Below are 17198 nucleotides of genomic sequence, written 5' to 3'. Positions count from 1 at the left end.
CTCGTGGCTGGGAGCTGGTGTTCACTGCACAAAGCACCCAGCCCAGATGTTACCTTCTTTAGCCACACTGGGAAGTTACTGAAGCCTCCAAGAGATGCCCACAACCAGCATCCTACCAACTAGAACTGCCCTCACTGAGCCTCCAGCCCAGGGGCAGAGCAGGAATCCCTTGCGGGTACCAAAGATACACAATACCTGTGTTGTTTCCCCCCCCCTCCTCCCCAGAGCTGTGTTGGCTTCAGCTCGTTTGCTCTGAGTGATGCATGAATAAAACCCACTTGCTGGAGCCCCACGGTGTGCTCGGTGTTAGCACTGTGCTGCCTGCTTGCCTTATGGCTCCCAGGGTGGGCTCCGTCTCCCATCCACTTCTGTCTCCACGTGATAGAGCACATCCGCCAGCGTGTGCTCCACAACGGCGCCCCAGCCCATGTCACTCATCTGCAAAGGGAAGGAAAGACAGGCTCAGGATAAGGAGGGGGTTATCCCATCGTAGAGCAGCATTCCAGGGCTGTTTCCCTCCTCAAACGCTCGTGGTAGTGGTGGGGAAAGGTTCAAGTGTTTCCTCAACCAAGAGAAGCGGCTAACACAGGCATGAACAGGGGCTTTACGACCTGTCAAGAGGAACAAACCTTAACTAAATAGCCTAACAAATCACTCAGCACTTACCCATTTATAAATACAATCCTTTTGGCTCTCCTGGCTGAGGCCAAGGACTGAAGAGGACAGATACAGGCTTGGTATAAATCACCTCCCACCAGCACGATGCTCGCACCCACCTTGTGTTTAAAGAGGGTGAGGTGGTGACAATGCGTGAGGGTATAAAGCTTCAGTCAGTACTTACTGGCCTGTAAGTGATGTCTCGGGGTGGATACTTGAAATATGGCCCAAAGTTTATAGAAACCTGAGGAAGACACATCTGGCATGAGATCAACAGGCAAAATGCTTCAGTCCCCATCCCCTCCTCCTCCTCCTGCAAGACCATGGAACAAGCTGCCCTGGCATGGAAAACTCAGCGCTTGGATAAAGTCCCACCAGCAATGTTATCCCAGAGCTGCTCACTAAACTCATTCCCTGATTTCCTCTTTATGTGCTCGCCCTGCTCCCAGCGTGCCCACGCGCTGGGCATTACTAAAACCATGCTGGGAATCGCCTTGCAATGATCTGCTACTTACAGTGCAGCCTTTGTACAAAGAAATAGCAGGAAAATAGACTCCTTCAAAGATGTCTTTAAAGGCAACTCCTTGGCTGACACCATTCTTGAAGAAGATGATCTGAAAAGAAAGATGAAGAGGGGGATTTTTCCACCCATGCCAACTTCAGGAGCTACAAAGCAAGCCTCAAGAGGCAGCTTCACCTACGCCCTCCCCTTTACCTGAAGCCAATCACTTCAGTGCCAGCAGTAGCATCACAAGCAAAGGGTGCAGCTGGTTTGCTAAATTCCCTTTTATTGTTGCTCTAATAAAAGCATTCTTGGTTCTGATGAAGACCCAATGCTCAGCCTCCCTTTGTGCTCATTAAATGCAAGCAATTAATGCACACACTAAGCCCCTCTTAGCAAGTTCTCTGCTCTTCCTGAAGCTCTGCATCCTTCCCTACCAGCATTTAACTGACCTGGCTTCCAGGTGCTTGCTTCAGGCTCTTCTCTGCTTTGTCCACAAAGTCCTTCTCTTCAAAGTACAGGTAGCTTTTGAACTTGATGAGGGCCTGAAAGAGCAGAAAACATCCCCTTCAGAAGGGAATCAGAACAACTGCTACCTTTAGTGACACATTAAAGACCTACAGGAGCCCTGCTCTGGGCCAGGCGTGCCTGTGGGGTCACAGGAGAGCGATTCACACATCCCAAGTATCTGAGAGCCAGGAGGGCAGGAGGAGATCAAACAAGAGGTGGGCAATCTCCCTCAGCAGCCCACATAAAGTCCCCCTTGACCCCTCTGCCACGAACCACAGGTTAACGTTTAATCCCATTGTGAATTCCACACCTCACCTTATCTTTGTAAGTGTCAGGCAGGGATTTGGCAGTCTCAGTATCTTCTGGAAGACTGATGTAAAATCCCAGTATATCCCCCTGCCCATAGCCAGATGAATAGTGTTTCCCTATGGACTGGTGAAACTTGGTTCCCTTCTTGCTGCGCCAGGAGTAACTGAACTTGTCATATCCCAGAGGTGCCTGGAGGTTCCCTGTGGAAGCCAACAGGAACATCACACCCTGTAGCAGGAGCACCGCTGTGGGTCCCGATTCAAGTTTTGGGGGCAGTAATTACATCCAGTTAACAAATACAGCTCCCCTTAGCACAGACACATCGACTACAGCACGCAAAGTGTACAGGATCCACCTGTACTGCAGCTCTGCACTGTTTAGATCACCCAGAAAGAGTTTCCCCTTAAGAAAAGCAGTGAATAAGCAGCCAAGCTGATGCCTTACCCCCCTCAGGTCTAAGTTACTGGGGAAAGACATACAGGAACCAGTTGGTAAAACTCTTTACCTAATGGCTGTGACCAGCCCAGTCGGGCAGCAGTGTCTGGAGGCATCTCATCCATGGATATTTCAAAGTACCAGGCTCCTTTCCTCACTCCATGTGAGGCTCGTACCATGGAATAGCCCTTCTCCCCGATAACAGTCAGTCTGTCATCCGAGATCTTTAACTGAGGAGCTGTGGGAGGGAAGAGCTGATGTGTGAGCTCTGATGTGCAGAGGAAGGCAAAGGAAGAGCAGAAGTGGATTTAAGGTTTACACCTCAAAGCAATGACACCTCAAGCATCAATAAGCACTCAAGTGAGGTGACAGAAGATGCCCCACCACCACCACCAAGGCCCACTTATACAACCTGCAAGCCTTGTACCTCGGTCGTGCAGTGCTAGGAGCACCCGTTCATAGAGGCAGGCTCTGTAGAGGTCCCCAGGAATTGGCTTCCCTGCCCAACAGTCCAGCTCCAGCTTTTCCGGGTCAGGAGCATGGGGGTCAGGCTCTGCCAGGATGTATCGATACCCATCCTTATTGAAGGGGTGCTCCAAGGGGTAACCATGGGGTGGCAAGCGCTGGGCGGAAAACAGCGGATCACTGCGGAACACAAAGGCTCACGTTGGCATCTCATGGTGGCTCCAGTTCAGTCCCAGGACAAACCCAACCATTCCTGCAGCACTGCCAAGGCCATCACTAACCCACAGCATTGAGGGCCTGTTCCAGTGCCTGAGCACCCTTTCAGGGAATAAACTTCTCCTCATCTCCATCTAAACCTCCCCTGGTGCAGCTTGAGGCCCTTTCCTCTTGTCCTACCACTTGTTCCTTGGGAGAAGAGATCAACCCCACCTCACTCCATCCTCCTGTCAGGCAGTTGTAGAGAGCAATAAGGTGTCCATCCCCCCCCGAGCCTTCTTTTCTCCAGACTGAATCCCCTCAGGTCCCTCAGCCATTCCTCATAGGGCGTATTCTCCATCATCAGCTTTGCTGCCCTTCTGTGGACCCAAAGCAGCATCTTAAGGCACCAAAAGCCAAGCTGTGCCTCTGACCAGCACTGAGGGGACCCTCGGTGTTGTGCCCCAGCACCATTTTCCCTCTTACCTCCTGGTTTTCTTGGCCGTTCCCGTGGTCCCTCCATCCTGCTGCTTGCGCTTCGCTCCCCGGCCCTTCCCGCTGCCTCCCGCGGCGATTCCCCCTGGGCACCACCAAGCACAGCACAGTCAAGGGAGACGTGATGGGACAGAGCCCGTGAGCACGGAACCTCCACTGACACAAAGGGGCAGAAGCAGCCCGATTGCAAGCAGTTCACGAGCTCAAAAGCCTCCCACAGTGAGCCAAATCCAGCACTTCCATGGAGCTTCCAGTCCGCTCCTGAAGTGGCCCAATGCAAAGTGGAAGCTGAGTGAGATTTTATCAAGAGATCAAGTTTTTAAGGTGAGAATCCAGAACCTTTTCTGTCTGGGATCCACTTCCCAAGCATTATTATTTGTTTTCATGGAGATCCCAGGCACAGTTCACATTGATTGCTGTGACGGCAGCAGAAACCCAACCTACAGCACACACTGCCTGATCAGGAAACAAAGCTATCACCCCCCTGCCACACTGTGCTGGAGAAACCCTCTGACACCACAGTGCAATAAGCACTTAACATCCAAATTCCCATCTATAAAACAGAAAACACTTCAGTTGATTGAAAATGAAAAGCAGGAGGTGTTTCTCTTCAGTATGACCCAAGTCAGGGCTGCAATTGATGCGGCTTCTCTTCTACTCCACTTGCATTTATGAGTAATGATTGACTGCTGTAATTCACACTGATACATGCTCACATTTCACCAAACCACTGTCAGTTTAACGTATTAACAGGCTATATTGTAAATGCATTTTATCACCACGCTGCAAAACAGACTGCTACTGATTCACACTGCACTGTAGGAAGACACCTTTACAAACCACACGCTGTGCTGGAGCTAAAAACACAGCCAGCTCTTAGCTTATCAGCACTCCCCTTGGGCTGGAAGGGATTCAAATCATTGAGGGAATAGCATATTCTGCACGACCGTGACATGATCTCAGCTGCACTGGCTGGTCTGACTGCAGACATTGAGGCTCTCCTGTTTGTCATCATGTCTTTGCCTCTCCCGGTACCATCCCAGCTCCTGGATGCACATCACTTGTTGTGGCATCAGGGTTTAAAACTACAGTAGCAGGTCAAATCATGCACAGGGAGAAGAGAGAAGTGAAAATGAAGCTTTCAAGCAGTCAAGTGGGGCAGAATATGAGCATTCAAAGCTTCTACCTGCTAAAAGACTACCAGGGGAAACTGTTGGGTTGTACTACAGGGTTACTGCAATCACATCAGGGCACGCTTGGGCTTTATGATTGACTTCAGCTTCTAAAAGAAGGGAGCAAAAAACGCTTTGCAAAGGATAATACTTAAGGTTTAGAAGCTGAAAGGTAAAATAGTCACCTCCCATAGAGGCTCCACCTGCAAGAAGAGAAGCGGCACCACAGGTTTGTCAAGCTTCCAGGTATTAGACCAAAACCAACCCAAGACAAGGCAGCCTTAGATATCTATAACCCTGTTTTAGAAAGCCCAGACTACCTCCTGTGAGGCAACAAATGAATATAGATGAATATAGGCTGAATACAGAACACTGTAGCCTTGTGCACAAGGAAGTCTCAGCAGCAGTTAGCATCACTGCAGTAAGATGAGCCCAGGTAAGATGCAAGCAGTGCTTAGAAGGAATAACATGTACCTTCCTCAACTACTTTCAGATCTGAGAGTGAGGGCATCTGAGTAACACAAGTAGGTGAATCAATATCCTTACGGAATAAAACTGACTGATTTAGCTGGCCACCAGGAAGGAAGAAGTTGAGCCTTCACAAGGAGGTAACATTAACCTACCCCTGTGGAAAGGCACAGTGAGAGTGGCTGAATGCTTTGAGTGCAATAAGCATAACCTCAGTTCACAGCACAGGTTTAACTGCAGCATCTCAAGTGACCCCCAGCTATAGGACTGGGCAAACACAGTTTAGGCCCAGGGATTCAAAAGCCTGACTGAAGAACTTGCCATTTAAGCTTCCACTTGTGGACACGGCGTTGTTCTGTTTCTGGTTATCATATGCAGGACCAATATTGGCAAGATCCTAAAAGAGAGAAAAGAAATCCAATGGGATTGGATTTGAGTGGTAAAACTCAATCTTACCACTCAAAACCCACTTGCAGGTGCTGGGGTATCCCAACACAGGCTCAGAATGTGACTTGGGTAGGTTTTATTCATTAGATGACCAGCAAAAAGAGCCCCCACACCTTCCTCCCACCTCCCCACTGCACACTTTCCTTCCATCACCAACCACATACTTGGTCTAGAAGGCCAAACTTGGGGTAATCTTCTTCTGGGTCTTTACTCCCTGGGTCTGGATGCTCCTTCACCAAGAAGACATCTCTCTCTTTACACTATAAAAGAGGAGGAGTTTAAGTTACACAGAGAAGGCTCACACCAAGTTCATTAAGAGGTGTTTAAATCAGGGTATTTATTAGTATGTGTGTTAGTTATGGATGAAACATTAGAATCTTCACCCTTTAGCTCTGGTGTCAGCAAACATAGGCACTGCTCACCCAAAACCCTGCATAGATTTACTTACCATGGTCTTGACAATATTATTAGGCCAAGTCATCTTCCCAGGTCTCTGACGTGTCGTCATGCACTCCCAGTATTTATCAATAAATGGGATAATATCCTGGAAAACAGACAAGCAAACAGACCCTTTAACAGTGGCTGTGAGCCTCTCCCAGTGTCCGAGCATCCCTGAAATCCCAGCTCAGGTCAAAGCTGTGCTGCTCTCCAGGACAAGCCTCACCTTATCTTTGGAGAACATGGTTTTTGGGTGCTCGTCCTGGGTCCTCGACTGCCACGTCAAGTTGGCCAGAGCACTAAGGCACATTTCCTTGAGATCTAAACCAAAAAAGCACAGCAGAGCCGGAATTGGGTTGGGAAAAGCAAACACCACCTATAGACCACGGGGTCCTGCTCATCTTTGGGCAGCTTCAGCAGAGCTTTCCCCTGTGTTCAGCTCCAACAAAGCCTCCAGGCTTAGCTTGCATTGAATGCACGCTTACTTGCTTGTTTTCTTAAGAAATAGGTGTTCCCACTGTGATGGCAAACGTTGCAATGGAAGCTGTAGTTGGTCATGAAAGGCAGGCAGGAGCTGGAAAAGAGCAGGCTGTCGGTCAGCAATCAGATACTGGTAAGATATTCCTTATTCTTTAATATGGAGGGTTATAAACTCAATTATCCCAGGTTAATTCTTCTCTCACAGGTTGAAGGATGCTCTCATCAACGGAGGTTGCTCATGGGCATCAAGAAAAGCCACAAAGCTCTGGAAGGCCACTCAAGCTCAGTGGCCACTCGCTTTAGAGAAGCCCTGACATTCAGCCAGCAGAACAAGAGGCAACAAAGGCAGCTCTGCACAAGGAGCATCATCTGAGCCCTTAAAACTGCAGCTGGAAGCCCAGAGAACGTTTTAGGGGCAAAATACACTCTAAAAAGTGATGTTTTTAGGAAGTCTCATATGGGTTAAAGAAAGAAAACTGAATTTACTGCTCATTTATAGAGACTGGGGGGGGGTTTTGGTGACACCCATTGAGAACGGCTGTGAAAGCCCCCCTTGATTTTAGAGCATCATTCCCAGACCCCCCCCAGCCCTGAGCTCTGCAGGCCCAACTGCACAAACCCTCCCTGCAGCGCTGTCGGGAAGCTGCTGTTTCCAACCCGCAGCCGCTTCCCTGTGTCCTTGGAGCAGGGTCCTTGGGCCCCGAGAGCCTCAGCACCCGGCGCCAAGGCGAGCTTACGCACGTGGTGTCAATGCCAAAGGTGTCCGCCGTGAACCACTTGGTGCAGATCCCACACTGCAGCTCGATCTCCCCCAGCTGCCGCCCGTTCTCTTCATCCACGGAGCCTGCTTGAGCATCCAGGACTTCCGAGCTGTCCCCTGCAGCCTCCTGCAAGCAGAGAGCAGCACAACGGGCACCTGGCTTAAAGCCCACAGCAGCCTTTTTGGGGCAGGGAGCTGGCAGGACAGGACTGAGAGGGAATAATCTGGTTCCCCTCTACTTTGTATTGCTTTGGAGGGTCCATTAGAGGCAGTCGGGGGGGGGGGGGGGGAGGGTTTCGTTTCCAGCAGAAAACTGGAAGCGGGGCTGTCAGGATGGAAAATCCCTTTGGAATATGTTTGGATTTTGGTTTTTAGCAACTTCCTGCATCTTTATCTTTCCCCTGACTCCAATGATGGAAAACTGGTGATGATGAGGCCCAATAGGATCCCAATGAGGATGCTAATGAGTTCCAATAGGATCCCAATAAGAATGCTGATGAGGCCCAACCGAATCCCAGTCAGGATGCTGATGAGTACCAATAGGATCCCAGTGAGGATGCTGATGAGACCCAATAGGATCCCACTCAGGATGCTGATGAGTTCCAATAGGATCCCAAACAGGATGCTGATGAGGCCCAATAGGATCCCAGTGAGGCCCAACAGGATCCCAATAAGGATGCCGATGAGATCCAATAGGATCCCAAAAAGGATGCTGATGAGGCCCAATAGGATCCCAATGAGGCCCAACAGGACCCCAATGAGGATGCTGATGAGTATCAGTAGGATCCCAATGAGGCCCAATAGGATCCCAATAAGGATGCCAATGAGGCCCAACAAGATCCCAATGAGGATGCTGATGAGACCCAATAGGATCCAAATGAGTCCCAACAGGATCCCAATAGGATGCCAATGAGCCCCGACAGGATCCCAGTGAGGATGCTGATGAGACCCAATAGGATCCAAATGAGTCCCAACAGGATCCCAATAGGATGCCAATGAGCCCCAACAGGATCCCAATAAGGATGCCAATGAGCCCCAACAGGATCCCAATAAGGATGCCAATGAGCCCCAACAGGATCCCAGTGAGGATGCTGATGAGACCCAATAGGATCCAAATGAGTCCCAACAGGATCCCAATGAGCCCCAACAGGATCCCAATAGGATGCCAATGAGCCCCGACAGGATCCCAGTGAGGATGCCGACGAGTCCCTCCCACCAGACATTAACACTGACACAGGAACGCTTTCCCTGCAGACACCTCCTTGCCCTCTCCGCACACCCGCTGTCTCCACACCTTCCCCACGACCCCTGCAGGCACCATCCCGCTCCCAACCACATCCTTTGGGATAACGCCCTGCTGCTAAAGGGGGACGAGGGGGGGGAAGCAGAAGAAGACCCGGACCCCCCCCGAGCCGCTGTTCCCAAGCCCCCATCCCGCCCCTACCAGCGGGTCCTTCCCGTTGCCGGACTCGGTCTCCAGCGCCGCGCTCCCATCGGCCAGGGCGGCTTCCCCGCTGCGGGGGCACAGAGCGGGGTTAGCGGGGACGGACACATGGGGAGCACCGGAGCGGGGGGGGGGCAATCACGCACCCGGTGTCGGGGCCGGCGCTGCCCGGTTCCGGCGGGGCAGGGGGCTCCGTGGAGGGAGGCGCCGGCTCCGGGCCCGGCTCCGGGCCCTCGGCAGCGGCAACCGCGGGGACGGAGGTAGCAGCCGGGGCTGCCGCCATCTTGGCCAACTCTCGCGAGAAGAGGAGGGGGTGTGCGTGTGTGTATGTGTGTGTGGGGGGGTGTTCTCGCGAGATCTGACGCTTCAAAGGGCAATGGGACGGTGGGGCCCACAAAGGGAGGAGGAGCAGCGCCACCTGCCGGGAAGGGGACGGCGGGGGCGTGACGTCATGCTGCCTGGGTGTGACGTCATCAAGGCACACACGGGGAGGGGGCTTGGTTTGGGGGGGTACCCAAATGAGATGGGGGGTCTCAATGGGATGGGATGGGCAATGGGGGCCCCGGTACCCAAATGAGATAGGGGGATCTCAATGGGATGGGATGGGCAATGGAAGCCCCAGTACCCAAATGAGATGGGGGTGTCTCGATGGGATGGGATGGGCAATGGGGGCCCCGGTAGCCAAATGAGATGGGGGGATCTCAATGGGATGGGATGGGCAATGAGGGCCTCGGATCCTGTTCTTACACCCCGGGTCCTGCCCCAGACAGCGCTGGGAGAGGGGGAGAGCAAGAGCTGGACAGAGCTCCTGCATGGACCGGGCTGGGGCAGGGCCTGGGATGATGCCCACGGGTACCCCCTTGTCCCAGTCCCCGCAGGGCAATGGAGTGGGTGCATCCCCCGGCAGGACAGGACTGGGAATGCTGAGCTGGTGAGGGGGACCAAGGAGGGATGGATGGGTGGGTGGGTGGATGGATGGATGGGTGGATGAATGGGTGGATGGATGGAGAGAGGGATGGGGAGAGCAAGTGATGGGGATATGGAGGGATGAGGCTGGAGGCAGGCAGGGAAGGATGGAGAGAAAAAGGAAGGGAGAAAGGGAGGAACAGGAGAGATGGAAATGGGGAGGGACAGCTTGTGGGGGGGGGTGGAGGGGAGGGGGGATGGAGATAGGGACAGAGGGACGGGGAGAGGAGGGGAGGGGGCCGGGGCGGCGCTCGGGGCCGCGGTACAAATAGAGCGGCTGCGGGTGGCCCCTGCAGCCATGCGGGTCCCGCTGCGCTCCGCACCCGCGCTGGTGCTCTGCGTCCTTGCCCTGCTCCGCCTCGGCTGCGCCCAAACCCGCGCAGCGCTCGGGGCACCCACCCGCGCACCCGCCCGCGCCCCGCCGCGCTGCCCCGCGCTGATGCTGCAGCTCCTCCGCGCACCTCCCGCCCCGCTCCGCGCCGCAGCCGCCGCTGCCCTCAGCCTCTCCCCGCACGGTGAGTGGGGCCGCGGCCCCGGACATCCCTATCCCGGCAACAGCTCCATCCCCGAGCATCCCCGTCCCGGCACCGGCACTGTCCCGAGCATCCCCATCCCGGCACCGGCATCGTTCCGGGCATCCCCGTCCTGGGATCCGCACTGTCCCGAACATCCCTGTCCCGGGACCGGCACCATCCCGAGCATCCCCGTCCTGGGATCCGCACTGTCCCGAACATCCCTGTCCCGGGACCGGCACCATCCCGAGCATCCCCGTCCAGGGAGCCGCACCGTCCCTGAGCATCCCTGTTCCCAGGACCTGCACGGTCCTCGGGATCCGCACCATCCGTGTGCGTCCCTGTCCTGGGACTGGTACCGTTCCTGGCCATCCCCGTCCCAGGATCCGCACTGTCCCGGCCACCCCTGTTCCCAGGACCTGCACGATCCCCGGGATCTGCACCGTCCCTGAGCATCCCTGTTCCCAACACCAGCACCATCCCGAGCATCCTTATCCCCAGGACCGGCACTCAGGACCGGCACTGTCCCCGAGCATCCCTGTTGCGGGTATCCCGGTCCATGCACTCCCACGGTGCCGAAGCATCCCTGTCTCTCCCCGGCTCCGGTGCTCTCGGGTTGGATCCCGGGGTCCCCTCACCGCGCCTCTTGGCTTTGCAGGCTCGGTGCAGAGCGGCTCCCGCTGGGCGCTCTCCTTCGATATGTCCTCGCTGTCCAGCAGCCAGGAGGTGAACCTGGCCGAGCTCCGCATCCTCCTGCCCCGGCTCTCCCCAGCCCACAACGTGTCCCTGGACATCTACCACAGCCAACGGTGCCGGGGGGCCGGTTCCTGCCCACACCAGCTCCTCCTGGGCTCCGTGTCTGGCAGCCCCTCTTCCATCCAGGCCCCTTGGAAAGTGTTTGAGGTCACCACGCTGCTCCGCTCCTGGCTGCACCAAGACGCAGCCCCTGGGTACCACACGGGAACGGAGCAGTGGGATGCGGGTGGTCCAGACGCCTGGAACGATGCCGGCCACGGGGATGCGATGGACAGAGCCCTGCTGCTCGTGTTCTCCAAGGATAAATCACCGGGAGACCACAGCCTCATCAGGACAGCGGAGACCTCCAAGCACGTCATGCGGGAGAGCAGCAACCAGGGCAGCGTCCCAGGGATGCGCCGGCATCGCCGCACCAAGAAGGAGAAGCAAAGGATCAAAGGGAGCGATGCTGGCGCTGCCGTCGCGGCTGAGGAGGGCAGGCCCCTGTGCAGGAGGGTGGATATGATGGTGGACTTCGAGCAGACGGGCTGGGGCAGCTGGATTGTGTACCCCAAGAAGTACAACGCGTACCGGTGCGAAGGGCAGTGCCCATCGCCCGTGGATGAGACCTTCAAGCCCACCAACCACGCGTACATACAGGTAAGAGGGGTTGCATCCTGCTCCCCCCCCCCCCCCAAAACCTCAGCCCCATTGCAAGGGGCAGGGGGTGATGCTTTGCCTTTGCTGTGTCTCCCCACAGAGTTTGCTGCAGCTCTACAAGCCCAACCATGTGCCCTGCCCCGTGTGCTCCCCGGTCAGGATGAGTCCCCTCTCCATGCTCTACTATGAGAAGGGGGAAATCGTCGTCCGCCACCACGAGGACATGATCATCGAGGAGTGTGGCTGCAACTGAGGTTCATCCCCTCTGCAAGGGGCACGGCTCTGCCCTGGAAGCATCCCCAAGGACCCAACACACGGAGCGGGGTGCCTATGGAGCGGGTTGGGGAAGCTCTGGCTGTGCCAGAGGAGGAGCGGGGTGTGCGGATGGCCACGTGCATGGATGGAGCCAGGCTCCGCATGGGAAGGGTCTTCAGACACCTCCCTGCAGCACCAGGGTGCTGGGTGCCCGGTGCTGGGTTATCCATGTGCCAGGGCTGGTGCTGCTCCGCAGGCGCAGGGATGGACCCGTGGAGCAAGGCTCCTTCTGACACAACAGGAATCGCAGTGGTGGGACACTGCATACACCATCATACACCATCAATCATACACCATCATACACCATCATATACCCATCATACACTGCATACACCATCATACACCCATCATACACTGCATACACCATCACACACCATCATAGACCATCATACACTGACATACACCCATTATACACCATCATACACCGACATACACCCATCATACACTGACAAACACCATCATACACCATCACACACCATCTTACACCATCATACTCCAACATACACCCATCATACACCATCATACACTCACATACACCATCATACACCAACATACACCCATCATACACCATCACATACCAACATACACCCATCATACACCATCACACACCATCACACACCCATCATACACCATCACACACCATCATACACCCATCATACACCGTCATACACCATCACACACCCATCATACACCATCACACACCATCACACACCATCACACACCCATCATACACCATCACACACCCATTATACACTCCCCTGGACCATAGAGGGAGTGATGCTAAAGATTGACCCGGGGCTCCTGCATCCCTCTCCAGAGCATCATCCATTCACTGGGAGCCAGAGAGGGATTTGCACAGGCAATGAGGTGGGTCTGAGCCCCCCACCCCGGCTCACACAGCTGCTTTCCCCTCTCAGTGTGTGCAGAAGAGGCGGTACTGAGAGGGTTGGATGATCCATCAATAAATTATACCCATTGAAAATACCTGGTGGTAAATGATGCAAAGGGGTGTGAAAGATGCTCAACAGAAAGGTTCACGTGAGATAACCAAGATGCTCTCACCCTGATGGGGAAAGCAAGCAGGGAAGCACCTGCAGGCACCGAAGAGGGGGGATAAAGGGGGTTTTCCACCTGTATTTATCCCTTGGGGATAAGGGGAAGGGGAATGTTCTCTAACAGTCATGCAGGCAGCTCTCCTTTGGGTGATGGGGCCGGCAGCTGGAGCAGGAGAGCTCCAGCCCCACAGGATGCTCATTGCCCTCTGCATGCCAGCCCTGGGGGGCAGCAAGGGTCGGGTTCCCAAGCTCATCCCATTGCAGCCCTGGCTGTGGGTCTGGGCTCTCCCAGGCTCCCCCAGCCATAGATGGGGACATGGTACATGCATGGGGGCCCAGTGCCAAGGGGATCCAGCGCCATGGGGACCCACTGCTCTAAGGACACTCTGCCATGGGGACCCAGTGCCATGGGGACACAGTGCCATAGGGACACAGTGCCATGGGGATCCAGTGCCATGAGGACCCACTGCTATAAGGACACTCTGTTATGGGGTCCCAGTGTCATATGGACACAGTGCCATGGGATCCCAGGGCGATAGGGACACAGTGCCACGGGGACTCACTGCTATAAGGACACTCTGCCATGGGGACCCACTGCCATAAGGACACTCTGCCATGGGGACCCAGTGCCATAGGGACATGGTGCCATAGGGATGCACTGCCATAGGGTCCCAGTGCCATGGGGACGGACTGCCATAGGGACGCACTGCCATAGGGACGCAGTGCCATGGGGACCCAGTGCCATAGGGACACACTGCCATAGGGACACACTGCTGTAGGGATGCACTGCCATAGGGACACACTGCCATGGGGACACACTGCCATAGGGACACACTGCCATAGGGACACACTGCTGTAGGGATGCACTGCCATAGGGACACACTGCCATGGGGACACACTGCCATAGGGACACACTGCCATAGGGACGCACTGCTGTAGGGATGCACTGCCATGGGGTTCCAATGCCATAGGGACACACTGCCATGGGCACACACTGCCATAGGGACACACTGCCATGGGACACACTGCCATAGGGACACACTGCCATAGGGATGCACTGCTGTAGGGATGCACTGCCATGGGGTCCCAGTGCCATAGGGACACACTGCCATAGGGACCCAGTGCCATAGGGACACACTGCCATAGGGACCCAGTGCCATAGGGACACACTGCCATGGGGACCCAGTGCCATAGGGACACACTGCCATAGGGACCCAGTGCCATAGGGACACACTGCCATGGGGACCCAGTGCCATAGGGACACACTGCCATAGGGATGCACTGCCATAGGGACACACTGCCATAGGGATGCACTGCCATAGGGACACACTGCCATAGGGACGCACTGCCATGGGGACACACTGCCATAGGGATGCACTGCCATGGGGACACACTGCCATAGGGACCCAGTGCCACAGGGACACACTGCCATAAGGACACACTGCCATAGGGACCCAGTGCCATAGGGACGCACTGCCATGGGGACACACTGCCATAGGGATGCACTGCCATGGGGACACACTGCCATAGGGACCCAGTGCCACAGGGACACACTGCCATAAGGACACACTGCCATGGGGTCCCAGTGCCATAGGGACACACTGCCATAGGGACACACTGCCATAGGGACGCACTGCCATGGGGACACACTGCCATAGGGATGCACTGCCATGGGGACACACTGCCATAGGGACCCAGTGCCACAGGGACACACTGCCATAAGGACACACTGCCATGGGGTCCCAGTGCCGTGGGGTCCCAGCGCCCTGCCTGCAGCCAGCACAGCGGAGGGCACGTTGGGAGCGCACGGGCAGGGGCAGGCCGGGGCCATCCCCATCCCTCCCCTCCTTGCCCCAGCAGCTCCACTCCACATCCCAAGCCCAGCCTGATTATCCCCAATCCACATCCCAGCCGGCGGATAAACAAAGCGCGTCTGGGCCCCGCAGCCCAGGCAGACCCGCCCCTGGCTCCCTACACATCCCGACGGCGTTCACACTGCCACCAGCCCCTCATTAGAGGGTCATTTGCAGGGGCTGTCAAGCCATGTGTGGGGCTAACCCCTGGCAGGAGGCAGCTGCACCCAGAAACCCGGGAATGGGGGCTCCGGAGGGGAGGAAAGCCGAGCGGGTTTGCCTTTGCTACTGGAGGCTTCGCCCCCCAACCCTTTCGCCCTCCTCCAGCTCTATCTTTGCCATCTCTGCCCCTCCATCAAGCAGCGGGTTCAGAGGTTGTTGTAGGGCAGGGAGAGGCCCGTTCCCAGTGGGAAAATAAAGGCTGAGATTCCAGGGCTGTAAGGAAAACATCAAAGCGGGGATGCTGGTGATGATAAAGCCGTGCTTAAAGCAGGGCCAGCCCGGCTTGGGCTGGGAAGCATGGATCTAATCTCGGACAGGGTGATGCTGCCCAGCTCTGCTCCTGCCCCAATACACAAACAGGGACATGGAGCTGGCTCCCAGTGCCTCAAGGGGCTATGGGAAACCTGGAGATGGGCTTTGGACAAGGGATGCAGGGACAGGACGAGGGGAATGGCTTGAACCTGATAGAAGGGAGACTGGGATTCAGACAGGGATTGGAGCATCCTGCTCTAGTGGAAGGTGCCCCTGCCCATGGGGAGCTGGATGAGCTTTAAGCTCCCTTCCAACCCATTCCATTCCATGGCTCTGTTTCTGGCACCCCAAGCCTGGCTAAACCACACCACTCACACTAAGAGGCTGAGGAGCTGCCTTTGCCATGGGCTGAGCATGGGGATTGCCAGGAGGAGGGGATGCAGCCGTGTGTGTGGCTGCTGTGCACAGCTGGGATGCTCCAGGGAGGTCCGAGGGGACAAGTGTTGGCTTTATCCTGACATTTCCCATCCCTGCCCCTTTTTGTCTCGTGCAGGGCGCCCGCATCCTGCTCCGCATCCCGGGGTGAACAATACCTGACCCTGGGCCCCATTTGTACACACGGGCCTTTGATAAGCCCTCGGGTCTGCTTGGTCATGCTCGTTCCTTCTGTGTCCAGAGCAAACTGTGCCTATGCTCCACCCTGATCATGTGCTGCTGCTCCTCCAAGGCACAGGATACAGGCAAGGCTCCATCCTTCCCATGCCAGCACATAGGGATGCTGAAGCTAAACCACCTCCAGGAGGGCAATGAGATGCTCCCCTACTCGAGGGCTTTCAGCAGCAAAACCCCATGGAGAAACTGGTGTAAAACCCCATGAAGAAACTGGTACAAAACCCCATGGAGAAACTGGTGCAAAACCCCATGGAGAAACTGGTGCAAAACCCCATGGAGAAACTGGTACAAAACCCCATGGAGAAACTGGTACAAAACCCCAGTGAGAAACTGGTGCAAAACCCCATGGAGAAACTGGTACAAAACCCCATGGAGAAACTGATGCAAAACCCCAGTGAGAAACTGGTGCAAAACCCCATGGAGAAACTGGTACAAAACCCCATGGAGAAACTGGTGCAAAACCCCATGGAGAAACTGATGCAAAACCCCAGTGAGAAACTGGTGCAAAACCCCATGGAGAAACTGGTGCAAACCCCAGTGAGAAACTGGTACAAAACCCCAGTGAGAAACTGGTGCAAAACCCCATGGAGAAACTGGTACAAAACCCCATGGAGAAACTGGTACAAAACCCCAGTGAGAAACTGGTACAAAACCCCAGTGAGAAACTGGTGCAAAACCCCATGGAGAAACTGGTACAAAACCCCAATGAGAAACTGGTGTAAAACCCCATGAAGAAACTGGTACAAAACCCCATGGAGAAACTGGTGCAAAACCCCATGGAGAAACTGGTGCAAAACCCCATGGAGAAACTGATACAAACCCCAGTGAGAAACTGGTACAAAACCCCAGTGAGAAACTGGTGCAAAACCCCAGTGAGAAACTGGTGCAAAACCCCATGGAGAAACTGGTACAAAACCCCATGGAGAAACTGGTGTAAAACCCCATGGAGAAACTGGTACAAAACCCCATGGAGAAACTGATACAAACCCCAGTGAGAAACTGGTACAAAACCCCAGTGAGAAACTGGTGCAAAACCCCATGGAGAAACTGGTACAAAACCCCAATGAGAAACTGGTGTAAAACCCCATGAAGAAACTGGTACAAAACCCCATGGAGAAACTGGTGCAAAACCCCATGGAGAAACTGGTGCAAAACCCCATGGAGAAACTGGTGCAAAAC

At 55.1% G+C, this 17198-nt stretch overlaps 2 protein-coding genes across 2 annotated transcripts; one reads left to right on the top strand and one right to left on the bottom strand.

The window, feature by feature from the left end:
• Positions 1-212: 212 nt before the first annotated feature.
• ASH2L (ASH2 like, histone lysine methyltransferase complex subunit) lies at positions 213-8941 on the bottom strand. The gene is made up of 16 exons (XM_057418086.1): positions 8924-8941; positions 8778-8847; positions 7315-7460; positions 6579-6667; positions 6320-6414; positions 6104-6199; positions 5820-5915; positions 5530-5605; positions 3560-3653; positions 2841-3058; positions 2484-2651; positions 1985-2178; positions 1612-1704; positions 1173-1271; positions 842-901; positions 213-438 (listed from the first exon to the last, which is right to left on the bottom strand). Exons 4-16 carry the CDS (start codon positions 6649-6651, stop codon positions 331-333), a joined length of 1470 nt encoding a protein of 489 aa, XP_057274069.1. The 5' UTR covers positions 6652-6667; positions 7315-7460; positions 8778-8847; positions 8924-8941; the 3' UTR covers positions 213-330.
• A 1047-nt stretch (positions 8942-9988) lies between these two features.
• NODAL (nodal growth differentiation factor) lies at positions 9989-12274 on the top strand. Its single transcript, XM_057418080.1, has 3 exons — positions 9989-10258; positions 10914-11650; positions 11751-12274. Exons 1-3 carry the CDS (start codon positions 10042-10044, stop codon positions 11901-11903), a joined length of 1107 nt encoding a protein of 368 aa, XP_057274063.1. The 5' UTR covers positions 9989-10041; the 3' UTR covers positions 11904-12274.
• The last annotated feature ends 4924 nt before the right edge of the window (positions 12275-17198 follow it).

This window comes from Pezoporus wallicus, unplaced genomic scaffold, assembly GCF_028554395.1.
Source record: "Pezoporus wallicus isolate ANWC-B61680 ecotype Strahan unplaced genomic scaffold, APGP_CSIRO_Pwel_v1 contig_9913, whole genome shotgun sequence".
Classification (NCBI taxonomy): Eukaryota; Metazoa; Chordata; class Aves; order Psittaciformes; family Psittacidae; genus Pezoporus; species Pezoporus wallicus.
Note: the sequence above shows the minus strand (reverse complement) of the source record. Positions and strands in the feature narration are given on the sequence as shown.

Excerpts from the sequence above, each read along its gene's own strand:
- ASH2L (XM_057418086.1), bottom strand. The coding sequence starts at position 6,651 with ATGACCAACTACAGCTTCCATTGCAACGTTTGCCATCACAGTGGGAAC. Across the intron at positions 2,179-2,483 it reads GGGCTGGTCACAGCCATTAG|GGAACCTCCAGGCACCTCTG; the intron begins GTAAAGAGTTTT and ends TGGCTTCCACAG. Across the intron at positions 439-841 it reads GAGACATCACTTACAGGCCA|ATGAGTGACATGGGCTGGGG; the intron begins GTAAGTACTGAC and ends TTCCCTTTGCAG.
- NODAL (XM_057418080.1), top strand. The coding sequence starts at position 10,042 with ATGCGGGTCCCGCTGCGCTCCGCACCCGCGCTGGTGCTCTGCGTCCTT. Across the intron at positions 10,259-10,913 it reads CCTCAGCCTCTCCCCGCACG|GCTCGGTGCAGAGCGGCTCC; the intron begins GTGAGTGGGGCC and ends TTGGCTTTGCAG. Across the intron at positions 11,651-11,750 it reads CCAACCACGCGTACATACAG|AGTTTGCTGCAGCTCTACAA; the intron begins GTAAGAGGGGTT and ends GTCTCCCCACAG.